Source organism: Ictidomys tridecemlineatus, chromosome 5, assembly GCF_052094955.1.
Source record: "Ictidomys tridecemlineatus isolate mIctTri1 chromosome 5, mIctTri1.hap1, whole genome shotgun sequence".
NCBI lineage: Eukaryota > Metazoa > Chordata > Mammalia > Rodentia > Sciuridae > Ictidomys > Ictidomys tridecemlineatus.
Genome location: NC_135481.1, coordinates 62,008,217 through 62,035,711, shown reverse-complemented (window position 1 = coordinate 62,035,711; position 27,495 = coordinate 62,008,217). Strand labels below are relative to the sequence as shown.

The 27,495-nt window shown below is 32.9% G+C and overlaps 1 protein-coding gene across 5 annotated transcripts in view; it reads right to left on the bottom strand.

Annotated features, from left to right (window-relative positions):
- The window catches only part of Pals1 (protein associated with LIN7 1, MAGUK p55 family member), a 90,763-nt gene that overhangs the window by 32,071 nt on the left and 31,197 nt on the right, over positions 1 to 27,495 (bottom strand). For 3 of the 5 annotated variants that reach the window (XM_005322808.5, XM_021724819.3, XM_078050092.1), the window contains exons 3-6: positions 23,682 to 24,231; positions 12,146 to 12,354; positions 3,003 to 3,080; positions 2,274 to 2,420 (exon numbers count right to left, since the gene is read on the bottom strand). In XM_005322808.5, coding sequence (XP_005322865.1) covers positions 2,274 to 2,420; positions 3,003 to 3,080; positions 12,146 to 12,354; positions 23,682 to 24,048 — 801 coding nt within the window. In that variant the 5' untranslated portion in view covers positions 24,049 to 24,231. The remainder of the gene's footprint in view (positions 1 to 2,273; positions 2,421 to 3,002; positions 3,081 to 12,145; positions 12,355 to 23,681; positions 24,232 to 27,495) is intronic. The other 2 variants (XM_013357509.4, XM_040276118.2) reach the window with 1 other exon arrangement.

The following is a 27,495-nucleotide window of genomic DNA, read 5'->3' as shown; positions in this document are numbered from 1 at the left end:
CCACTTTATCTGATATGAGGATGGAAATCCCTGCTTGTTTATGTGGTCCATGTGAGTAGTGCATTTTTTCCCAACCTTTCACCTTCAGTCTGTGGATGTATTTTCCTGTGAGATGAGCTCTTAAAGGCAGCATATTGTTGGGTTTCTTTTTTTAATCCAATCTGTCAACCCTTTAATTGGCTTTTAATTGATGAGTTTAGGCCATTAATATTCAGGATTATTATTGAAATATGATTTGGATTCCCAGTCAATTTGGTTTATTTTTTGTTTTTAACTTGGCTTGTTTTCTCCTTTGATCGGCCTTTCCTTTAGTGTAGTTCCTCCCTTTGCTGATTTTCATTGTTTTTCATTTCTTCCTCGTGGAATGCTTTGCTGAGAATGCTCTGTAGTGCAGTCTTTCTCGATTTAAATTCTTTTGTTTACCATGAATGGATTTTATTTTGTCATCAAATCTGAAGCTTATTTTTGCTAGATATAAGATTCTTGGGTGGCATCCACTTTCTTTTTGAGCTTGGTATATATTGTTCTAGGATCTTGTGGCTTTGAGGGTCTGGGTTGAAAAATCTACTGAGATCGGAATTGGTCTCCCCCTTAAGTAATTTCACCTCTCTCTTGTGGCTTTTAAGATTCTATCCTTATTCTACATGATAGGCATTTTCATTATAATGTGCCTTGGTGTAGATCTGTTGTAATTTTGTACATTTGTACAATAGTCCTGTAAGTCTACTGTATTTGATTTTCCAACTCATTCTTCATATTTGGGAAATTATCTGATATTATCTCATTGAAGAGATTGTGCATTCCTTTGGTTTGAGTCTCTGTACCTTCCTCTATCCCAATAAATCTTAGATTTGGTCTTTTGATGCTATCCCATAATTCTTGGATGTTCTGTTGATGGTTTCTTCGCATCTTCACTGTGTGATCAACTTTATTTTCAAAACTGTATATTCTGTCTTCATTATCTGATGTTCTATCTGCCAAGTGATCTAGTGTATTGGTGATGCTTTCTATTGAGCTTTTTATTTGGTTTACTGACTCCTTCATTTCAAGGATTTCTGATTGTTTTCTTTCCAGAATCATTCTCTCTTTCTTCAAGTAATCTTTTGCTACCTGTATTTGCTCCCTTATCTCTTTGCTGGTGTTATCAATTTTTGCCTGTATTTTCTCTCTTATGTCATTCTTTAATTAGCAGATCATTTTAATTATGTACATTCTGAACTCCTTGTCTGATATTTCATCAACTGCACTGTCAATGGATTCTGTTGTAGTAGAATCTTGGTTTGTCTGAGCACTTTCTTCCCTTGTTTTTCCATGTTGTCAATGTGTCTTCCTTTCTTGCAGTGCAGATCTGAAGTATGACAGTTTCTACCCCATAATCTTGTAGTGGTAAGGTACAGGTAATCTGCATGGACACTACAAGATTATGGGGTGAACAGTCCATGGCTGGTGTTCACTGCAACTAAAGATGGTGGCAGCAATAGCATTGGTCACTCAAAAAAGCCATGTCCCAAGATGGATGTAATCACTTTCAGAGATGAGTCTAAGCCTGGGCTCTAGGGTGGGTTGATGGGGGTGGTCCTAGGCCTGGGTCTGAGCTCAAGCGTGGGTCCAAGAAATATATACTTTTTAAATAATATCTAAAGTATACAAGTAATTGTGTTTCAATAAACTCAACTGAATTAAAAGATTTGTTTCTAATTATTGTTTTGAAAAAGTAAGTTGGGAGAATAATAAATTACTTATCCTTCTTTGTTCCAAATAAATATTCCATAAGCTATTATATTAATTGAATTATGGATGAGTAAAACACTATTACTGCTGGGAGCAGTAGTGCACACCTGTAATCCCAGTAACTTGGGAGGTCAAGGCAGGAGTATCCAAGTTTGAGGTCAGGCTCAGTAACTTTGTAAGACCCTTAGTAACTTCGTAAGACCCTGTCTCAACATAAAAATAAAAAAAGGACTAGTGATGGAGTTCAGTGGCAAAGGTTCTTTGGGTTCAATCCCCAGCACCAAAACAAACAAACAAACAAACAAAACCACAAAACCAATCCACATACACACATACAAAAAAATACAATTAACAAATTTTTCTCAACTGAATAAGGAGTATAAGATGAGCTAGAACACAGAATGAAGTACTCCAAACAGAACTCCAATAAAGTACTTCAAAAGAGAAAAAGCACTAAGAATATACCGGGGGTCTTCTACTACTTTCCATATATGAGATCTCTGTGTAGAAAGAATCACTGATCAGAGATGTGGGACACTTACCAATGGAATATCACGAGCTTTTTCTATACGAACTATTTTTACAGTTTCTCCTCCATACTGGCCAATGCTTTCATAAACTTTTTCATCTGTAATAGGTTCTAGCTGCATTTCCTGCTCAGCAACCTTATCATGGGCCAATAAAAGTGCCTGTTTCAAAGAAATTCACAGCATTTTAAGTATCAGCATGTTTTTATTTCTATAAATAGATTTTTAACCTTATCATATATGTAGTATTCTGATCATTAAATCTTTAAAAGTGCTATATTTAGTTGTATGTGCAGAACCATTTCCAAACCTTCCAACTTAAGTATTGATGCAACCCTGTATCTGTTGGAACTACTGATCACTAAAGGTATGTTAAGTGTACCACTGAATCCTCTGAAATGGCTTATTAAAGTTTAAAATGCTTATCAAACTTCATACAAACAAAATCAATGTAAAGGCATAATTACTCTAGATAATTAAGATTCATGGAAAATAAAATATGAACTTTTGTCCAATTCTGAAAAAAAGGAAGTTGTTTACAAAATAATTTGATTAATTTTAAATATGAAAATATATAATCCAACAATAATAATAAATTTGCAGAGGAGACTACAAACATCAAGACTGTCTAGACAATATCTAAAGTTTCTTCCAATCCTAGAGAAGTTTGATTTTGCAAAACTAAACAAACAAAAAAAAGATAAATTTCAGAAAAAACATATAGATGATGGTTCTGTTTTCTACCTGAATATGTGGAGCACTAAGCAAAGCAGTTAATTCTTGTCCTTCCTTCTGATGAACTGGCCTCAAAATGGTTTGTACCTAAGAAACAAAAACAAAAACTAAGATGATTCTTCCTAGGCTACAGAAAATATCAATTGCACCTACGCAGTACAAATCAAAGTTTAAAAAAATAAAAACAACTTGTAAGAAAAAAAAACACAAGGAAAAATTATGAGGAAAAATTAGAATATACTTTTTCACACAGTTTCAAATCTTATGGAAAAAAACAGCACTCCTTATTTTAAAATAAACACTAAATAAGATTTTTGGTATTTATACCTATGAATGAAGTACTTCCATATTACAAGTTTCTCCTAACATACTACAAAATACACTAATAATGATTACATAAGGGAAGAAGACTGTTTTAACTTTGCTATTTTATAGTTTTTTAATCCTATGTTTACATAACTGTATTTAAAATCAGAGATGACAGAGCAGATTAACAGGACAAATTTATATGCACATAATAGAGCAAATACTATAACACAATGAACTGCATTAAAAATTTTCCCCAGGGGCTGGGGATATGGCTCAAGCGGTAGCGCGCTTGCCTGGCATGCGTGCGGCCCGGGTTCGATCCTCAGCACCACATACCAACAAAGATGTTGTGTCCGCCGAGAACTAAAAAATAAATATTAAAAATTCTCTCTCTCTCTTTAAAAAAAAAAAAAATTTTTCCCCAAAGTAGGACAATCTTTGAACTCCTAGGATAAGTACCCATTCTTATGATGAACTGGGGGCAGGCAGACTTTCTATTGCCTCAGCTGTGGGAGGATGGTACTTACCATTTAAATTTTCTTCACAAACTCATGAGAGAACCTCAATCTGTGTCTGCATTCATGCTCCTCTTCTCTTTCCTAATGCTACTTGGGTTTTCTTTCCTTCTTTTTTTAAATTCATCTAATTCAATAAACTTTTGTCTATTTTCTTATTCTTTTCAAAGAACCAGCTTTGGAAAGTTTTGAAATCTATTGTTCCTTTCACTTAAATAATTTACACCTTTTCCTTCCCCATGCTGGGGAGTGAATAGAAGGCCTTGTGCTCTAACACTGAGTCACATACCCAGTCCCAAACAATTTTAATACTCTTCTTTTGTTTTATTTCTCTTTTCAGTTTCTAATCACTTGAGTAAGTTCAGTTCATCTATTTTCAATCTTTTCTTCCTAGCATAAATATTGAAAAGTATAATTTTTTTCTCTGTACACACATCACTTTTCCCCAAAGATTATATCATGTGCTTACTATCAGACCTCTGATTTTCCCCCCTTTTCTATCTCCAAACAGAACTACCCACCAAAAAGAGCACTTTGCAATAATTAAGATTAACAAAACCAAAATTATCACTATTAGTGAAATTATATAGAAGTAAATCCACATACAGACTTTTTAATAAGAGTAATTCATGAGATAAAAAGAAACCCAGTAATTTCCTCTCTTTTATGGCTATTTTATATAATTCCCTATTCAAACCTAAGGGATGATAATCTAGGGATTAATTAATTTTCCCACAAGTATATCACAGCAATTATAAAGTAGAATCAAAACCAGTCTGTCCTTTGGTTTTGGTACCTAGAAAAATGTGTATCCAATAGTGCAGCTCTCTGTGTAAAAATAGGAATCGCACTGCAAATATTATCTTGTTAACTCCATTAAAATCTTATTAACTCCATTAAAATCTTACTAATGGGGGCTGGGGCATGGCCCAGTGGCACAGCACTTGCCTAGCACATGTGAGACACTCAGTTGGATCCTTAGCACCACATAACAAATAAAATAAAGGCATTCTGTCCACCTACAACTACAAAAAAACAAAACAAAAAAAATCTTACTATGGATAACAAAAGGCTGATTTTTAAAATAAGGTGTTCTTTAACCTTTATCAAATCTACATCAATTTAAAAGAAAGTCTACAGTCCCTGACCATACACTTTTTAATTGCTGGAGGAAGCAACTCTGAAGAAGAAAGACAACTTTGGATTTAAAATATACCAAGAGTATACAAAAGATACAACTCAACTCAAATATAATTTTCTGTATGAGATATATTTTCCTAGCTCTATTTTTAAGTCAGTTCTTAAACATCTCTTGAGATCTTCCCTTTTAAAGACATTTAAAACTCCTGTAAGTACTCATTCTCTTCCCCTATAAATCCAATTTAAATATTGAGTGTCAATGTACATCATCAGCTATTTCTCAAAGGTTTAAGGCATTAAGTCTGTTCTTATAACTCCCTTCCTTTAAAAATGCTCTAGGGCTGGGGTTATGGCTAAGTGGTAGAGTGCTTGCCTAGCATATGTGAAGCACCGATTTCGATCCTCAGTACCACATTAAAAATTAAAAAAATTTTTTTAAATGCTCTAAATGTTTATCTTAAAAAAATACTCTCACTTAATGTTCTACTCTTTGGTAACTGTACTATTATTTCCTATTTTTTCTTCAGAGGCAAGTTTCTTTTTTACTTTAGAAATAATTTTAAATTACAGAAATGATATATATTAAATGTGAAAAATTAGAAAAATATAATAAAAAAGAAAGATATAAAAGGAAGATCTTTTATTATACCTAGGGATAATCATCTCAGTATATATCCTACTTTTATTTTTATATTTCTTTATTACCAAACTATTCACCTTGACATATATATCTGACAAAGGATTATCCATATTAAGAACTCTTAATTTTTACAATGAGAAAATGATCTCACCAGTCATTTCATGAGGGAAATGGGCAAAAAACATATAGAAAATGCTCGGTATCAGTAATCATTATGGAAATGCAAATTAAAGCAAGATACCACTACAAAGCAGATAGAATAATAAAAAGGACGACCATTTGACAGAATGATAAACAGGAAACAACCCATATATGCATCCCTACAATAGGTAAGTAGCTTAAGAAATTGTGGGATAGTCATATAATGGAATATTACTCAGCAAGAAGTTACAAACTACTGGAACTAAGGATTTAGTTCAGTGGTAGTGTCTGTGTAGCATGTGTGAGGCTCTGGGTCTGCAAGGGGGAAGGGGAGAAATAGTTCAAATTACTATTAAATATACAACATGGATGAATCTCAAAAACATTATGCTAAGCAAAAGAGGTCAGATACAAAAGACTATATACTGTCTTATTCCACATTATATGAAATGTCCATAGACTGCAAATTCATAAAATCAAAACATGACCTATGAATGGTGACAGGGCTTGGGAAATGGAAGAAGTGGTTATTGTCTACAAAGGGCCATAAGGGAGCTTTGTGGAGTAATGGATGTTTCTACAACTTGATGTTATGGTAGATTTTACAGATATACATATGCCAAAACACATTGAAAAAAAAAAAAAAACAAAAAACACCCGTTTTTAAGTGTATGTGGACTATAGCTCAAGAAAGTTAGTTACCAAAAAAGCAAAAGCACCCATGATTATGAAAAAAAATCTGTCATCCCTTACCCCCATACCAAAATTCAAGGTCATTCAAGTATAACCTATATACCTTGCTGCCCAGACATTTAAAATCATCTTCAGATTACTTATATTATTTAGGGAATGAATGTATTCAGTTCAAATGCAATTTTTAAAAAATGTTTTGTAGTTGTAGATGGACAGAATGCCTTTATTTTATTTGTTTATTTTTATATGATGAGGATCGAACCCAGTGCCTCACACATGCCAGGCAAGCGCTCTGCCACTGAGCTACAGCCCCAGCTCCCAGATGCAATTTCTTTTTAATGAGGTTGGCTGAATCTGAAGATGTGAAAGCAGCTGACATCCTCAGCTGTACTATTTCGTTATTCTTTATACTTATTTTTGCCAAAGAGATAATGCTATTCAAACTTTTATAACAGTTTTTAAAAACTACTTGACTTAGTACTAATTAAAACATTATACTTTTCTATTGTCATTAAATATCATTTTCAATTCAAAAACAGAAATTAGACCATTCTAGTTCTTACTAGCTCTATCATTTGCAGGATCAAATCTAATCTCCTTAGCATTAAATATAAGGACTTTTATCATCTGATTCCTCTTTTCCAGCTCTGGCATTACTCATGTCTTAACCTTTTTGTTCCAGCATTAAACTGTTGGTTGTTCCCTACAAATGCTATACCGTCTCTCCACACTTAACTGTGATTGCACTAGATGTTTCAGCTACCTGAATTGCCTTATTCTATTTGCTTAGATACTATATTCTCATTTTATAAGACTGAACACATTTTATTTAAAATTGTGAAGAGACTGTATCCTCACTGGACTGCATTCATTTGAAAATAAAATGGTATTTTATTCAATTTTATATTTGATTATTGGCAGAATGTTTTGAAAAAAAAAACAGCACGAAAGTCAGGCATGGAGGCTTAAACTTGTAATCCCAGTGACACAGGAGGCTGAGGCAGGAGGTAGCAAGTTCAAAGCCAGTCTCTACAATTTAGTGAGACATTGCTTCAAATTAAAAAAAATAAAAAGAGCTGGGGATGTGGCTCAGTGGTTAGGTGCCGCTGGATTCAATCCCTGGTACCAAAAACAACAAAATAAATGGTACTCAAATGTTTGATGAATTCAATGAAAGGAGGAGAGGGCAGGAGATCCTCCTTTAATGTCTCCTTTATCTTTATTCCCCACAAAAGGACAGTATGTCCTATTAATTTTAAATCTCTTCCATGTCCAAATGCTATTTGAAATCTTATATCTTGACAATAACAAATAGGCTCTCTATGCCTCCATTCTTGACCTCACATACCTTCTACAGTGTTGTTAGAATAATACTTTAAACTGGGCACTGTGGCATATGCCTGTAATCCCAGTGACTCTGGAGGCTGAGGCATAAGAATCTTGAGTTCAAAGCCAGCCTTAGCAACTGCGAGGTGCTAAATTTTCCTTAGTAACACATAAAAATGGAGAAACACATACAAATATAAATAAAAAATTACCTATTTATCTACCAATTCATTGAAAGCCTTGTTAAAAATTTATATGATTATCTTAATGGAATATAAATGTGCATATGTATATACTATACCTATATTTTAGCAGTCAATATGTTGAATACCATTTTATCAAATTTTTTATTATTGTTCTTCTAAGTAACTAATATGACTCATTCAAATTGGGACAAATTTGAACTTTACCTGTCCCTTTACTTTATATTTCACCACTTCTGGTATTATTGCACTGGCTACTATTTACAGAAAAATGATGAATCCTAGTGGCGAGTCTGGGTATCTTTAATCTTAATGCAGTCTTAAAAGGTAATGCATTGGCTGTTTCACCATTCAATAAGATGTTATTGGTTTCCAACATGAATCTTTGTCAAGCTAACTAACAAAATATGTCTGATCTAAGAATTTTTAATCACAAGGAAAAAGTATTTAATTTTTTTCAGATGTCTTTCTTGCATCAAATTGATTTCTCCTTTCAACTAGTTATTATTTAAAATTTTTACCAAAGTAGATCAATCATAAAATACTTTTAAATTTATTAATATAACTTACTTGGCCCTCAGGACCTACATTCCGTCTTTTAAGATCATATCCTACCCTTTACTCATTGTTCAAGAAACATGTCAGGCTTTCTCAATCACTATCACCTTTGTGCCCTTTGATAATAGAATGCCTTTTCTTAGGCTTCCTGCTAATTTCTCAATCAACCTTCAAGTCTCAGCATATTAAATCACCTTCTATGCTTCTTCCTCATTTCTATCACTCCCCTCATCTCCACCACACAAAGAATTTGGCACATCTCATTGTGCTATTGGCTTGTATTATATTCTAAGATGTTTTTGGATAAGCAAAAGTTCACTTAATGAAGTCCAAGTTCTCAATCTTTTCTTTATAAAAGCACTATAATAACCAAAAATTATGTTTTGTGTTTATTAATAAATACCCTAGATGATCAAAGATTTAATTTATATCTTAATATGTGAAGTTTTCTTAGACTTCATTATTATATAATAATGTTTAACTGATATTTTAAGTGTATAAAAACAAAGAACACTTCCTAATGTCTCACTAAAGTCCTTGAGTTTTTCACTTAAATTTCCACTTAAAAATGTTAAAACTGGCTGGGAGAAGTAGTTCATGCCTATAATCCCAGTGGCTGAGGAGGCTGAGAGAGGAGGATTGAAAGTTCAAACCCAGCCTCAGCAAAAATTGAGGACCTAAGCAACTCAATGAGACCCTGTCTCTAAATAAAATACAAAATAGGGTTGGGGATATGTCTCAGTGACCAAGTGCTCCTGAGTTCAATCATGGTACCCCCCACCCCCAGGTAAAAAAAAAGATACAACTGTCTCAGTGGCTTGGGAGGCTAAGACAGGAGAATCACACGTTCAAAGCCAGCCCCAGCAATGGCAAGGTGCTAAGTAACTCAGTGAGACCCTGTCTCTAAATAAAACACAAAATAGGGCTGGGGATGTGGCTCAGTGGCTGAGTGCCCCGGAGTTCAATCCCCAGTACTGCCCCACTCCAAAAAAAGATACAACTGAAGCATGAGGTAATTTCTTCTTTTAAATTCCAGATTGTTGGAATTATAAATGCTAAAATGTAATCTATGGGCATATGTACAGCCTAATAATTCTTATTTTGTGACTACAAAATCTCACCTTTAATATCCAGAAATACAAAATGGGACAGAGGAGAGGGGGGATAAGCTGATAGCTAAATTTTTTTCCCCAGTAAAATAAATGCAATGGGTTGATTTAACCTTTAGAACTTTTTTATCAGATTTAATAGTCCTCTTTGATGAGGACTATAAGTATGTGCTTTTCTGCAACTGTAATTGCATTAAATATAATGGTCTGAAAGTTAGGGCTATTTCACAACCATGCTTTGTACCAACTCCAGGGAAAACCATTCACATTTTAGCACAACCATGTATTGTAGCCCTGACTAGGTTAGCCATTTGCACTCATTTTAAGACTACACTCAGTTCAAGGTCACTCCACCAACACCAATATAACACAAAATTATCAAGTATTTCCTTTGGTGTGAGTTAACTTTTCTCAATTGGAGCAGTTCTGAACTCTTTTTCTTTTCTCATTCTCTTCTCCAACCATTGTTTTATTCAGAAAAAACAAAGGCTAGCTAGATAAAACATTCTTCACTTAACTGGAGGGAAGGGAATGATGATAATGATTTATTGGGGATTTCTCTCAACACCACACATTTATTTTTACAATTACACTATATTTGAGAATAGTAATAAGATCAAAGTAATGCTAGTTATTTTTTAGTTTCTGTAAAGAAAAAGTAATTTTCAGACAAATTTTTTAAACTATCATAAGTAAATATAGGGGCTGGGGAGGTGGCTCAAGTGGTAGCATGCGTGCGGCCTGGGTTCGATCCTCAGCACCACATACAAACAAAGATGTTGTGTCCACCGAAAACTAAAAAATAAATATTAAAAAATTCTCTCTCTCTCTCTCTCTCTCTCTATATATATATATATATATGTAAATATAATTTTAAAAATAAAATAAATAATCTTGCAGACAAGTGGTTATTTTAAAAATAAAATTAATGATGATTCTTTGTGTGTGAGTGTATGTGTGTGTGATGCTGGGGATTAAACCCAGGGCTTCAAGCATGCCGGTGCTCTCCCACTTAGCTACATATCACCCAATAGTTCTTTTAATAAAACATTTTGCATAATTAATTTCAATAATGAAAGATGAGCTCAATAGGATTTAAGTAGTTCTTTCTTTAAAACTCTGCTGGATGAGAAGTTTCCTCTCTAGGAACAGACCCCTAGACCATTTTCTCCTAGTTCTGTGTAACACTAGACTTCTCTCCGCAGCTCTTGAATGTTAGGTCTCAGCCATCTTAGACACCTCCATGAGGAAAATGCCTCTCCCTTTGGAACCACTCTGTGCTAATCTGAAAGTTATCTCCTAACCTAATGTTTAGGTCTGTAGCTCTGAAAGTCTTACCTTTCCATTTTCTATCTCGTGTTTGGATTCAATGAAACACATTTACTTGAAAAGCTTTTAGAATTATTATTTAAAAAAATTTTTTTTTAGTTGTAGATGGACACAATACCTTTATTTTATTTATTTTAATATGGTGCTGAGGATCAAACCCAGTACCTCACACAAGCTAGGCAAGCATTCTACCACTGAGCCACAACCCTAGCCCCTATTATTATTTTTTTAAATACATTTTAGTTGTAGATAAACAGAATATCTTTATTTTATTGATTTATTTTTATGTGGTGCTGAGGATTGAATCCAGTACCTCAAGTGTGCAAGGCACTCTATCGCTGAGCCACAACCCCAGCCCCTGGAATTATTATTTTTATATTATCAAAATAACTTAAAACCCAAGAAGAACGACATAACATCCACTCCCCTGCAACTAGAGATGGTTTATTTATATCTTTTTTAAGCCTTTGATTTGGGAGATATTTGCTGACAGATTAAACATTAGCAACTAGTATCAGAACCTAGAATTTGTCAGCTAGGGTTGTAACTCAGTGGTAGAGCACTTGCCTAGCATGTATGAGGCACTGGGTTTAATTCTCAGCACCACATATAAATAAGTTAAAAAAAAAAAAGTCCATCAACAACTAAAAAAGAATTAAAAAAAAACTAGAATTTAAAGTCAGCATGTTAACCGAAGAAAATTTTACAGTATATTAGAATTCAGTAATTTGGAACATCCACACAGTTTTTTTTATAGAAAAAACTTCAAAATACCTACAATTAATAAATCTTAAAGAGTTACACATTTATGATCCATGGTTATCTCACTTATAATTTTACTGTATCGGTATTCCTTTTTCTGAGTTTATAATGTCCAATTCTTAAAATTAATAAACCACACTAAAAACATTAAAGACTTGATGTATAGTAATTAAAATAATTTTTACTACTAGTACTACAATTTTATACACAAAATTAACCTTCTACAGAAAACAAAACTCTGACTCTGAACATTAAATATACATTTTTTTCAGGATAAAATGCATATAACCAATTTTTCCTATCACAAAAATTGTTAACATTTAATTAATTTAAATAAGCTTGATAAGTACATCAGTTACTTTACAATAATATTGACTTACTATCATTATTACCTTACAGATGTCAACAAGAAGTTCAAAATACATACCTCTTGTGCAAGATCTTGTGCACTGGAACTAAGAGGAAATGGAGGACTGGCCTTGTTCATGTGTACAGTGACAGCATTGTGTATCTTAAATGCATTCTGAAAATCTTTATTTTGTACAAGTTGCAAGAGCAGTGAAATATCCTCCTGGCTCTGAGAATCTACTAAAGTATGTTGGATATGTTTAAGTGAAGAAAACAAGTCTTCCACTTCTAGTAAAAGAAAGAAAAAGTATCAAAAGATTAATTGTTTTGGTCTTAATTCAACATGTATTTTAAGATAAAATTTCTTGAATCAATTTACATTTTCAGGGAAAAAAACAAAACCTGTAAATATTTTGGAGTGTTACAATCCATGTTCTTTTACTTATTTTTAAGTAAAACTATAAACACTGTGCAAGTGGATAATTTGCATCTTTGAAAGTTTTTTAATTACAAACTAATCTATACTCCTTATAAACAAATGAGGGGAGGAAAACAAATTAATAAAGTTAAAAACCATCAACAGTCCCATCTCCTAGAGGCAATTTTACTTAACAGTCAGTATATTTTCCTATTTTATTTAACAGTATGTTGTAATTGTTTTTTCATATCACTAAGTAGTCTTTTGAAACATATATAATGGCTCCATGATATTTTACTTGGTTAAACCATACTTTATAATGACCATTACACAAAAGTTGAACATTTAGGTTGCTTCCATTTTTTGCTATTGTAAATAATAATAAATATTTTAGTACATAATAATCAGTGCTGAATATAAATCTGAGACTTACATTTTATTAAAATAGTTCCTAGAAACAGAACTTAAGAGTTTGGCATTTTAAAGTTCGAATAGTCTTCTAGGGAGTTTTTGCTAATTTAAATCCCATTAGCAATATTTTTAATCAGAAGTCATCATTTTCAAAAACTTTGATTTCTTTGATTAATAGGGAAGCTGAAGTTTATTCATGTTTATCAGGAACTTCTGTTGTCCCTAAAACTCTAATGAATATGTGTATTTCTTAAAATTGTACTTGGAAGTTCTGGGCATCTGTTTTATATCATAGGTCTACTAAATGCATATATAACACATACACTTTTCTGGGAAATGGTTATTCCAAAATGGTTAAGAACCATTGGTAATCTCTTCCCTACTATCCAAAAGGGTCTATATGTAAGAGCATTAAAATAAAAAGTCATTACATTAAAAGTCATCATTTTAAAATTTTTTCTTGGCTTTTAAAATTAGTTAATCATTTTTTCAGTATACCTCCTGTTCCCTTTTCCCCACTCTTCTACAAAGAAAAGTTCTATTGAGGTACTGACTGAAATAAAACCCATAAATGAACCTGGGAAAAAGTTATAGTGGATACTGGTTCATATATACAGTCATATGGAAAAAAGAAACTTCCCATTTAAGTCTTTTTGTTGTTTCTCCCTATAAAATCTAATCTATTGATTGAAACATTTAATGAACTAGTGGAACAGATCAAGTTACCAAACACTCAATTGTTTTCAAACTAGCATTAATACAAGGAAATATGAACAAAACCAAATGTAGCTAAAACAAATAAATTACTTAAGAGCAAATCTGAAATACCAAATGACACATGCCCTGTGATAAAATGAATATGTACTGACAAATAAGTTTAGCAACTTAAAGGTCATTAAAAGTGATGTGGCTTCTGTCCTATAAGATAACATACAAAGAAATAAATACCTATGGCATTAGCCCTAATGCTGATTATCATAAATGAAATGAGTTCATTTTCTTTACTCAGTTCTTCATTACTATATTCTGTCAAGATTTTTTCCTTTGATATTAAGAATAATGTCATAATGAATAATAAAATCAGTAGCATTAATGTAGGGATTCTTATTTTGTTATACATTCTCATTCATATTTTAATTTCATGTAAAAATTCTTAATTTCAAAGGTCAGAATATTTAGTTGTAGATGGAAAACAACTTTGTTCCTAAGGGGTACATCTTAAAAAGTACTTTATAAACTGAACAGAGTGGCTCAAGCCTGTAATCCCAGCAGCTCAGGAGGCTGAGGCAGGAGGATCACAAGTTTAAAGCCAGCCTTACCAACTTAGCAAGGTTCTAAGAAACATAGCAAGACCCTATATCAAAATAAAAAGGGCTGAAGAGTGGCTCAGTGGTTAAGTGCCCATGGGTTCAATCCCAATTAGCAAAAAAAAAAAAAAAAGTATTTCATAAATACATATTATTCCAAAATGATTTTCCACTCATTCAGAGAAATGTTACCTTCTCTAATGGCTATATTTATAACTTAAAATAAAAATTCACCTAAATTCTTCAATGTTCTGTGCAATTTCAGAGGAAATTTTAAAAATCTAATCAGATCCTACACTAAATCAGTACTGTCAAATATGTACACTCTTTTGTAATTAAGATGAAGACAGGGCTGTGGCTGTGGCTCAGTAGCAGAGCGCTTGCCTAGCATGCATGGGGCACTGGGTTCGATCCTCAGTACCACATAAAAATAAACAAATAAAACAAAGGCATTCTGTTCAACTGCAACTACAAAATTTTTTTTTTTTTAAAGATGAAGACAGGAGATTAGGCGTGTAGCTCAGTGGTAGAACACTTGTCTAGAATGCCTGAGGTCCTGAGTTCATTTTCTAGCACCATAAAAAAGATAAAGACATTACACAGAAGAGAGGACAGAATACCAATAGAAGAGATTCCCTTCCATAACTCCATTTACAGACAACAGATATAAGGAGAAAGAACCATATACAGAGAAAAAGATGCATGGAAAATCACACAGTTACCATGAAAGACTAACATAAGTACTAACTCAGGGAATGGACAAAGAAGGGAGTACTGAGTCAGAGAAGAACCCAGAGCAGGGCAGATTAGGGATATATGGTAGAGGAGAAGCAGAGGCAGGCACAGCAAATCTGCCTTTCATAATAAGTTCTAGTCTATAGCAATTTTCCTACAAGGAAGTTCTTTATATATAGTTTAAATTCCTTGCCCTGAAGTTTGATCTATTTCTCCTTACTTGATTTTCAGTAGAAATTATTCTAAGTTTCATCATGGTCTCTAACATTTCATATAATATTTAAATTCTGATTATTTATGTTAAAAGAAAGGCTAAATGATCTTAAAGGGAAAAAATCATTTTCATTTGCTTTAGAGTACAATTAATCAGATAAATATAAACATATGTAGTGGTCCACAAATCCATCCCTTTAATTCTCTAGTCTTAGCCCTCTCTTGAGAATCTAAAATGTAAAAGAATGAAGATTCTAAAATAGGCAACAAAAAGCAATCACCAGGGTTGAGACTGTGGCTCAGTGGTAGAACACTTGCCTAGCATGTGTGAGATGCTGGGTTCAATTCTCAGCACTGCATGTAAATACGTGAATAAAATAAAGGTTCATCAACATCTAAAAAATAATTTTTTAAAAAAAGCAATCACCAAGAGTTATATGAAATCCTATCTTCAAATACATAAGACTCTGGGCAACAAGATTAGAGAATTTTTTGATTATATAAACACTTAACTTACCTAAGGAAGTTAAGGCATCTCCATCTCTGGAGATGTTTCAAAGCAGATAAATACAAATATAAACAGTAGTACACTCTGAATTAACTTTATTTTTACTTATTACTCCCACTTACCCTACAAGAAAACAGTTTCTGGTGATCTATTTCAGTATTAAGATTTCTTTGTTTAAATATCAGGTAGTCTTTTTTTTGGGGGGGGGTGGCAACGTTGAGATTGAATCTAGGGTCTTGAACATGCTAAGCAGATTTCTCTACAACTGATGTGATGTCCCCAACCATTTTTCTTGTTTAAATTTAAGAACATAAAAATTCCCAAACTTTGGTTTTCAGTGGCCTAGGGCAACATAAATTTTTATAAAATAATCAGAAGCTTAGGAAAGATCCTGAACAGTAATTACTCATTAACAACTTAGTTAACAAATTAAAAACAAATACTAGATAGGCTTAGTATTTAGTATTTAGCTCAGTGATAGAGCACTGGCTTAGTATGCACAAAACCCTGTGTTTGAGCCCCAGCACTAAAAGAAATAATAAAATAAAATCCCCCCCCAATACTAAAGTCCAGGGGGCCCCACAATGTTAGAGGAGTATATACTCAAGGATACTTGAGAAATAACAGATCAACAATCTTATTCCTAAATGTAGAAAAACAATGGAATACTGTCTTGAAATGACCTCTATTCAACTAAGTACAAAAACCTCATAGTTGTTTCCTGGACAGAACTGAAACCCACCTGGAAAGGAAAACGTCCTAAATCTACAGTCAGAATGCCTAAATCATAGCAAATGATCACTCTTTAATTGTATTATATGTTACTGGATAACCCACCTCAAGTCTCTGGAACTTTCTATAAGATGAAGGGGTTTGAAGCAAGCATGGTGAGACACACCTGTAATCCCAGTAACTCAGGAGATTAGGGCAGGAGGATCTCAAGTTCAAGGCCAACCTCAGCAATTTAGCAAGATCCTCAGTAACTTAGCAAAACCTGTCTCAAAGTTTAAAAAAAAAAAAAAGGGCTGGGACATAGCTCAGTGGTCAAGTGACCCTAGGTTCAATCACCAATACCAAAAATAAAAATAGAATATAGAAAAAAGATTGAAGGGGGTTGACTAGAATAGAATTTCTCAAGCATGTGTTGGTAACTGCATTAAAATATACATAATTTATTTCAACCTAGTATATACATTCGATTTTTAAAGGCTAATGTATACTTATGCAATATACTTCCTATTTTCTATTTATTCTAGTTCATTAAAAATGACTGGGTGGTAAGATGACAAATATTAAAAGACACTAAGAAGTGGTGGTAAACATATACAGAAACTGGAACCTCCATACATTGCTGGTACAAATATCAAATAGGATAGCCACTGTGGATGAGTATGGCAGTTCTTCAATAAGTGAAAAACAGACTACTATGTGACCCAGCAATTGCACTCCTGCATATATATCTGAAAGAACAGAAAATGGTTGTTCAAACAAAAATTCGTAAATAAGTATTTCTAACAACACTATTTACAATAGCAAAAACAAGAAAACAACCCAGATATTCATCAACAATTGAAGAGACAAACATAATATGGTACATCTGTATAATGGGATATTACTCAGCCATAAAAAGGGGGAAAAAAGGAATGAAGTACTGATGCATGCTGGATAAACCCTGAAAACATAATGCTAAGTGAAAAGAGGCTAGTCACCAAACGATACATATTGTTTAATTTCATTCATATGAAATATCCAGGATATCCAAGGAGACAAAGTATATTAGTGATTATTAGGGAAGGGAGGAAAGGAGAATAAAGAGAATGGGTACAGGATTTCTTTTAGGGTGATGAAAATATTTTATAATTATATAGCGGTGATGCTTATATAACCTTCCAAATATTCTAAAAACTAATGAACTGTATAGTTTTAATGTAAATTTTATGACATGCGCATGATATCTTAATAAAGCTATTATTTTAAAAAATGTAACAAAAATTACTAGTTAAGGCTAATAAATTAATTTCATTAGATGATCTCTCTGGTAGCTTCTGGTTCTTACAAAACTTAAATTTTAAGGCTAGAGATGTAGCTCAGCATTTCTGAGGCCCTAGATTCATACCCAACAACACTAAATACATACAAACACACACACATTTTCTTCAAACCTACACTGTGTCACTTACTTACATATAGTTTTTTCATTTGATCCCAAGAAAGTCCTGAAACTGAGGCTCAGAAAAATTTACATGACCAAGATCAACAGCAATTAAGGGACTGATTAAAAAGTACTCAATTCTGACTCTGACTTCCCTACAATGTCTAATAAACAACTGTGTCAAGTATTTTTAACATGCCATCAAATAATGAAACAAATCTTTGCAAGAAGAAAAAAAGTTAAAAAACTATTACTACTTAATGAAGTAGAATGAAGTTTTATTTTTTTATATTTATTTTTTAGGTGTAAATGGACACAACACAATGCCTTTATTTTTATGTGGTGCTGAGGATCAAACCCGGGTCCCGCCCATGCCAGGAGAGTGCTCTACCACTGAGCCACAATCCCAGCCCCAGAATGAAGTTTTGATACATTATGTCAAAGACTAAATGATGTAGCTTTTTCCTCCCCCCCACCCCTTTCTTTCTGTCTTTTTCCAGTACTGGGGCTTGAATCTAGGGCCTTGGTCATGCTAGGCAAGCTCTGTACCACTGAGCTACATCCCCAGACTCAGAATTATGTATTAATAAACAAAATTCACATATATACATATGGTCAAATGGATTTTTTTTAATGTACACTGTAGGTTAACTCCAATTTTAGCAATTTTATTAAATCATAAAAGTCTTAAATGGTCCCAACACTTTTTAAATCTTAAATCTAGTACCAACAGGTTTAATCTTTCAATCTCAAGAAAGGGAGGGAGGCAAGGAACCCCCAAAAAAGTCCCTTAAAGGAACAATTAATAAAATTTGTTTGAAATTATATACAGCAGTTAAGCAAAAATGTCAAGATTTATTGGCTGTGGAATTTTGTTTATTGGATTAAAATAAATTTTATTTATTAAAAACAAGTTTATCACAATCAGACAAAATTCCAGTTAAACCATGGTCAATCAAAATTAAGTTAATGTCAGAAAGAAATGTGGAAGAGATATTTTACTTTAAAATATCAAGACTCTTGGGGCTGGGGCTGGAGCTCAGCGGTAGCACACTTGCCTGGCATGTGTGAGGCACTAGGTTTGATTCTCAGCACCACATATAAATAAATAAAGGTCATCAACAACTAAAAAAAAAAAAATTTAAATGAAAGAAAAATGTCAAGACTCTTGCAAATAATTTGAATATTCAGAGACATTAGGGGGGAAAATGAGTACACCAATCAAGACTGAAATATGCTATTAAAGTTATGGAAACACCTCACTTTTTGGCTTTATTTACTCTACTTTCCTTCCCCATTGTGTGTCATCTATTTTCTTCACCCTAAAGTATTTGGTATAAATGAGAAAACTCCTAGTCACAAATTTCAAGAGTCTCCTTATTAACCAAAAAACAGCTCCTCCCATGTATGCTCTTTCCTGAAGTTTCTTCAAAGGTATAAAAATTATATAGCCATATATATGATGGCTGGCATACTTCCCTAGCTCATTCACTTTAAATATTCTCTCTACTATATTTACTTGTCCACACCCTGACCCCAAATTACTTAACAGTAAACACAAAAACAGTACAAACCATAACCTAAAAGTATTTGATATTTAACCTTTTCTGTCTCATTCCACCCTAACCTGCATTGTTCTTCTTCCAATTTCTTTAAAGAGATAGTTTGTTTTGATTATGAAAAGAGAACAAAGACAATATTTTATTTGCAATAAGAAAGATTTAAAACAAATGATAATTTTAAGGAAGCCTTTTTAATATATTAAAATTTTTGTAACATATAGTATTAGTTATTTATTTGAAATCATGATATTCTATTTTTTGATAAGATTTGGTTTTTAAGTAAAATTCAGTTTAGCCCTTCTACACATTGCCAAGTGTAGCAACACTTTCATTAAAAACTACTCAAAGTATCTAATCTTGCCAATCACATTTTAAATTCCCAAAAGGGTATGGTATCTACTTACATATAAATGATGGGCTGTTTAGAAACTGAAGGCTCCCTCTCAAATAAATCAGTTGCCCCATCCTTCCCTTATTTAAAACAAGGTTGCTATTTCTAGCTGTGAAAAAGCTGAGAAGTTGTCTCTTGTCATGTGTGTATTAATCAAAATACTGACAAGGAGACACAATTTTAAGGGAGTATTTCTATTGTACTTTGATGTGTTAGCAGATTATGAACAAGAAAACAAATGTTTGGCAAAAAGGTATTACACTGCATTTTAAATGAATACTTAAACTGAGGCTGTGACTGACTATAACAATCTACAATTCTATTACTTATGCTAGTTTTTCTTGCATCCTATAATTAACACTCTTTTGTACTGAATTGATTAATATTAAATCTATCACTTATTTCTCAAAGTATTAAATCTTGTATTTAAGAAATGAATTATAAATACCTGGTAATTTCAAATTGCTTTAAAGTAAAATGTGCAAGACAGCCTAAGGTTCAAGAACCCCACAAATATATTCATGAAAACCACAGTGGATTGGAAGAAACAGCTGTTTTCCAAACCTGTTAAAAAGTCAGCAATGGAAAAGTAGGAAAAAGTGGGGCCTGGGGATACAGTTCAGTGGCATACCACTTGTGTGAAGCACTGGGTTTCCATCCCCAGCACCACACAAAAAGAAAAAGTGGAGGGGGGGGGGGAGAAGCAGTAGCAGCAGCAGCTCAGAGGCTTAGTGGTTGCACAACTACATTTGAGAGGCTAAGGTGAGGAAATCACTTGAACCCCAGAATTGTGACTAACCTGGGCAACAAAGTGAGAATTTCTTTGAAATTTTTTTTTAAAAAAGAAAAAAAAAAAAACCCATAAAGAAACAGGAGGGAGGGAGGGAGGGAGGGAGGGAAATGATCTTGTTTCCTATGCTTAGGTCAAAAACCCCATAACATTTCCCCTAAGTGAATTTGATTTTTAGCTATATTTGTTTCTTTACTGTAATTATATGAATATTATCTATTAGAAAATATTTATGCCTGATTCTATATAATGCAAATGAAAAGATACACTAATCTTAGAGGACTTCAAACAGAAAAAACTGAATCCAGGTTGGATATATTATACCATAAATTTTCTTCAATAAAGAATATTAATAGAAGGGGTTGGGGTTGTGGTTCAGTATAGAGCGCTTGCCTAGCATGCATGAGGCACTGGGTTTGATCCACAGCACCACATAAAATGAACAAATAAAATAAAGGTATTGTGTCTATCTACAACTAAAAAGATATTTACAAAGGAAAAAGAAGATAATATTAACAAAATATTTTAGGGAGGAAGGGAAGGAGGAAAGGAAAGAGAGGGAGGAAGAAAGAAAGGAGTGATGGAAAATAAACGCTAGTAAGAGGTAATTAGGGGGGCTGGGGATGTGGCTCAAGCGGTAGCGCGCTCGCTTGGCATGCGTGTGGCCCCAGGTTCGATCCTCAGCACCACATACAAACAAGGATGTTGTGTCCACTGAAAACTAAAATAAATATTAGAATTCTCTCTAAAAAAAAAAAAAAAAAGAATTAAAAAAAAAAGAGGTAATTAGGACTGAGGTATTTTCATCACTATAAAAAAAAAATCCCGTATGAAAAAAAACATTAAAATTCCTTAATATACAGCTGGAGCAAATAATTCTGTGGTATAGCACTTGTCTAGTGTGTACAAGGCCCTGGGTTAAAGCCCCAGTACTAGCCCCCCAAAAAATCCTTCATAGATATCTGGGTATGGTGAGTTCACATCCGTAATCTCAGCTTCTCCAGCAGCTGAGGCAGAAGAATCCCAAGTTCTAGGCCAGCTTGGGCAATTTCTTAAGACCTTGTCTCAAAATAACAAAAAGGGTCAGGGATCTATAGCTCTGTGGTAAAGTGCCTCTGGGTTTAATCCACAGTACCACAAAAAGAAAAGAAAGAGGGACTAGGGTTGTGGCTCAGTGGTAGAGTGCTCACCTAGCATGCATGAGGCACTGGGTTTGATCCTCAGCACTGCATAAATGTAAAATAAAGATATTGTGCCCACCCAAAAAAACTAAAACATAAATATTAAAAACAAATATCTTTCACAATTGAATTAATATATAATCTTTTAATTTACACTGTAATTATGAAATCTTTTTTTATAACACTATTGGTCAACTCTTTTTTTAAAAATAATTTTTAGTTGTAGATAGACACAATGCCTTTATTTTATTTATTTACTTTTATGTGCTGCTAAGGATCAAACCCAGTGCCTCACGCATGCTAGGCAAATGTTCTACCACCGAGCTACAGCCCCAGCCCTAATTATGACATCTTGAAGGCATTTAACTAATTTCACTAATACTCAACATATTATCTATAAATTCTTAAAACACAGAGAAAAATGCACATTTGAAACGTGAATACATTTCTAACAACAACAAAGAGTCAAATGATGTGACAGTAGAAACTGTTTTAGACTTGGAATAAAGAGACCTAGTGAGACAAATGTAGTATATACATGGTAGCTATCAGCAAAACAGAAAAATACTTTACTCTGGGTAGTCACCACTCTGGCCTGGTGAGTAAAGTGCAGGCTCCACTGACAGTTTCCATTCAAATTCTCCACTTTGTACAATATATATCAACTCCAGATCTGGTAAATTAATTCTTAGTTCTACCACTTATAAGCTTTGTGAAAGCAAGTGATTTAACTGGGGTTCAATTTCTTTCTCTCTCAAATGGAGATTACAGAATCCTTGGTTCACAGGATTATCCTGAATTACATGGAATGTGCTTATTAGAGCACCTCATGTAGGGCTCAATAGACATTTAAATGGGTGGAAAAATGATAACAATAACAACAAAAAACTCTTCTTCCATAAAAAAGTGAAAGCATCTCTTTCTTTCACATCTAAAAAAAGTAAACCACTAATAAGTAAAATATTTTATTTGACTTAGCCTAGTTTTAAATAGGGAGCAAGAATTAATGTTTAAAGGCAGCATTTTTCAAACTGACTTCTATCAACTTCTAACACTAGTTCAAGTGAGAACATCAGCATGTGCAGGAAATATGGCAGTAAATTCAATGATCAGTTTGGGAATATATGCTTGATATCTATTATCAATCTCACTAGATTCATAATGCCTATTAACATTATAAACACTCAAAAAAGTCCTAAAGTGAGAAGCTATTTAACTCAGTTTTCTTAAGAATCTGAGTTAGTTTGTCACAGAATTTACATATAAATAAATCCCACAAAACTAGTTTTATTTTTTCATACTATGAAAATTGGAGATAGTATAAGGAATCGGAGCCATATTCCATGTTTCAGACTTGGAATAAAGAGACCTAGTGAGACAAATATAGTATATATATGGTACCTATCAGCAAATCAGAAAAATACTTCACTCTGGGTAGCCACCACTTATCTGACTCAATAAGATAAACAGCACTTGTTTATCTTATTGAGTCATTAAAGAAATAAATATAATTTAAGCTGCAGTTATTTGTTTTGCTACTCTTTTGTGAAGTTTAATGAAATCAGAAAATCAAACTGAAAATTGCTTTTAATATTCTGATATAAAATTTTGTGAGTATATAGGCCATGTATGTAATTTTTTATACTAAAAAACATGTTATAGCTAGACACATTGGTGCACACCTGTAATCTCAGCAACTTAGGAGACTGAGGCAGGATAATCTCAAATTCAAGGCCAGACTCAGCAACTTAGTGAGACCCAGTTTCAAATTACAAATAAAAAAGGGATGGGGATATATGTAGCTCCATGGTAGAGCATCCCTTGGTTAAATCCCTAGTACCACACACACACTAAAAAAACTACACAAACACGTTGCAGCAATTGAACATTTAAGGCATATATTAACCAAAGCAAAACATTTTTTATTATTCTGCTATGTTTACTTACCTAATATTTTCACAGTATAATGAGGGCTTTCTAAGACAATTCCTTCTTCTGTGTCAAACATAGGATTATCTATTCCAGTCTTTGGAGGAATTTGGGCTAGTTTCTTGAGTCTCATGGAAGAATTAAGGTCAAGTTCTTGCTTTTTCCCTTCTTCTTCTCTCCTACGTCTCATGTCCTCCTGCTGCTGTCGAATACGCTCCAACTGTGCACTTCGTCTTACTGGCATCATCCTGGTGCCCAAATCTCCAGGACAGTCAACAGCCATCTCTCGGTGCTTCTGGTGTTCCTCTGGTGATGCAAGACCAACATTTTTTACTTCGCTGTCTGATTCCTCTGTAACATGCCCATTCATATGGGATGTTGTCATGGTTATCTACAAAAACCTGTACCACTTTTTATAAATCAATTTTTCCTATAAAGCCAATTTTCTTGATTCTGTAGTATAAAATCCATGTTACTTCACACAAAAAAAAACCAAAAACAAAAACAAAAACAAAAAAACTTCTCACATCACATAATAATGCTATGAAAAAATATCCATGAGGGAAATCTAAGGGGAAAGATGGGGGAGAAAAAGTGTAAGAATTACAATATAAAAGCAGACTTTACATAGCCCACTTCCACAAAATATTTTTTAAAAATCTAACAAGCATATAATACTATTTTGCTATGTAGATTACGTACACACCTTTCAATTTACAGTTAATGCTGAGATAATCAAAGTGCTTTTAAAAAAAAAGTCATCTCCCAATAACTTGAAGTATGCTATTCAATCTTAGGGATAAGCAAAATGATACAATGCAAAGTTTAGCAAAGTAGGAAAGTAAAAAGTTTTGAATACTAATTTTATAAATAATAGGTTGCTTAAAGTATAAAAAAGTATTAACTTAACCTTTCAAAGTTGCCTCAACATACTATTTTGTTCTCACTTAATACACATAGAATTAGTTAACTGCTAAAGTTATTGATAGTAATCAATCTGGCACATAGCAGATCATATTGGTGGCCTCCTTAAAATACAGGTAGTACTGCGGGGGAAAATTAATTCATTTTTAGGAATTTTGAGATGAAGAAGTACCCAAATAATGAGAAACTTCAACTAGCAGCAAAGGCATCTAACTATTAAACATTAAAGTAGGAAAGGATCAGGTAGATTATCTGTCTTTGGCCACATTTATAAAAACAAGTAGAGTTAATTTTTTTTTAAATTTGTTTAGATTGCAGGATCACATTGGTTATACAGCCATGTTTATACATACAGCAATGCAATCTGTACACGTGGAAAAATGAGAATTCATACCCCATTTGAATCAAATGTATGATATGTCAAGATCATTGTATAGTCTTGAGCAACTAATAAAAAAAAAGAAAATTTGTTTAGAGAAAAGGTAGTATCTATTACTACTCAAAAGTATTTAAAGTCATACTGTACAAGAAAAAGAACATTTTTTAACTTGAAGAAAACTAAATATTCCTAAAACTCTGCCACTTCCTTTATGATTTGAGTTTCTCTCAAATTTCAGATTCACTTAAAAAATTATTCATAGGATTATTCTTAACTGTAAATAAGATAATGTATGCAAGTTATAAAGTGAAGATACATATACTAGTTATTAGTATTAATTTGTTTCTCCCATTTAAAAACTGTCCCCAAAATATTTTAGACAAGAAAAATATTTTATAGGATGACACTGGCTTTTCATCAAGCCATATCTTGTGCATAAGTAGGCAGATTGTTTATACAAGTGTAAACCCACACATTAAATCTAATTAGCCTTCTTTTACTCAAGGCTTTAAAAATATTTACAATAATAAACCTACTACCTCCTTGAGTTGAACATCATTTCAATAAAGAAAATGGTTAGAACAGAATGCCAACTAAGCAAAAAACATGTTTTTAAATTATATTCCTAACATCAAACTTATTAAAAATATGTCAGGTCCTAATGAAAATAGGAACAGAAACTGCTTAAAACAAATCTACCTAGGCTACCAGGAAAACCATCAAAGCTGACAATCAGGAAAAGAGACAAATTACATGTGGCACTAAAAGTCACATTTTCACAAGAATTATGATAGATTGTAGTCTTCCATTCAAATTTTAGCTTCTTTATTTACAACCATGTTATCTACAAATAAGTGCCTCATTTACCATTAGTTTGTATTTTTTTCATTAAAATGGGAGCTATTAGACTTATGCTAGGTGATTCTTGAGCATTATGTTGATTATACAAATGCAAATTCAGCTTATTTAATATTTTTACTACAAACAAAATGAAATTTTTGTAGGAGTTACCCTAGTGTTATTTATAATTTTAATTTATAAAATCTAGGAGTGTACCTATTTCTAGAAAATTAACTCTCAACCTTCTTTGTTTATATCAATTACTAGATTATTAAAAATTGAACTTAATGAATATTTTAACATATATGCTAGTCTATACAAATTATGATCTAAAATTAAAACTCTTAAAATGTTTCTTAAAAACTCTTAAGAATGTGTGCACATTCACTACACTAGATCATGAAGGAAATTACAGACCATGCAAGAGAGACTGGGTTAGGTGATCTGGGTCAGAATTCTTATGAGTGGATTATTATCATCATGCTTATCTTTCTGGATCTAGTCTTTTACTCTTAGAAAAATTTCTGCAATCCGTTAGTAATCCACTTAAAATTCCACTTTGGTTATCTCTTTTGGTGTTCACAGTACACTGGGAAAGATGGTATAAATGAATGAATGAATGAATGATTATTCTCCAGTTGGTTTCTCCTCACCAGATCCAAATGCGTTAGAGACAGTTATTTTTATACCCCTAATACTTAGAACAATCATGTCATATAGAAAATGCTCAAGAAATATTTATTCAACTAAATTTGGAGTGTCACAAATATACAGAGAACATACAGACATGTAAAACTTAGTGATAGAGAATCACTGAAAATTTAAGGATACATTTCTGTGAACAACTTTTTAAAGGACAACTAAAATTTAACCACATAGAGGAGGAGTCTGTAACAGACAGAATCATATACCAATAGGAAGGTACAATATGAAACAACAGCACCTTCAGAAAATAACAATGTAGTACCGGATGGGGACAATGGAAAAATGTCCTACACAAATAACAATAGGAAAGGGAAGTAGGAGGACAGACCAAGGAGAGTTTTAGAACTAAAGATCTTTATCCTGAAAGTAGTTAAGTATCATTAAAGGCTTTTAAGCAATGGATGATAAAAATCACATTCAGTTTTACAGAAATATTATTCCCATATAAGGATAGAGGATTGAATGAAAGAAGGCAATGAGACTAGTTTGAAAGTACCTGTAAGAAAAGGGGTCCTGAACAAAGAGAGTGAAAATGAAGAAAAATTACATTCAAGAAATATGTAGATTATATAATCAGTGGAACTTTGTGTCTATTTAATATAGCAGGACAAAAAAAGAAAAGAGACACAGGATGAAAAGGAAGTGGTAGTTACAATTATAACAACAGCAACATTTACTGAATACTTCTTTATATGCCAGAAATACAGTAATCTGCCCTTACTCAGTTTTGCTTTCTGTAGTTTCACTTTTTTGTGGTTTATTACTTGTGGCCTCAAAATATGAAATGAAAAATTCCAGAAATAAACAATGTGTAAAACTGAATGCATTCTGAGTAGCAAGACAAAATCTTATGCCATCTTGCTTAGTCCATGTGGAATGTAAATTGTTCCTTTGTCCAGAATATCCACACTTTTATAGTCATGCTACTCACTCATTAGTCACTATTATATACATAAGAATAAACATAGTACACATAGGGTTTGA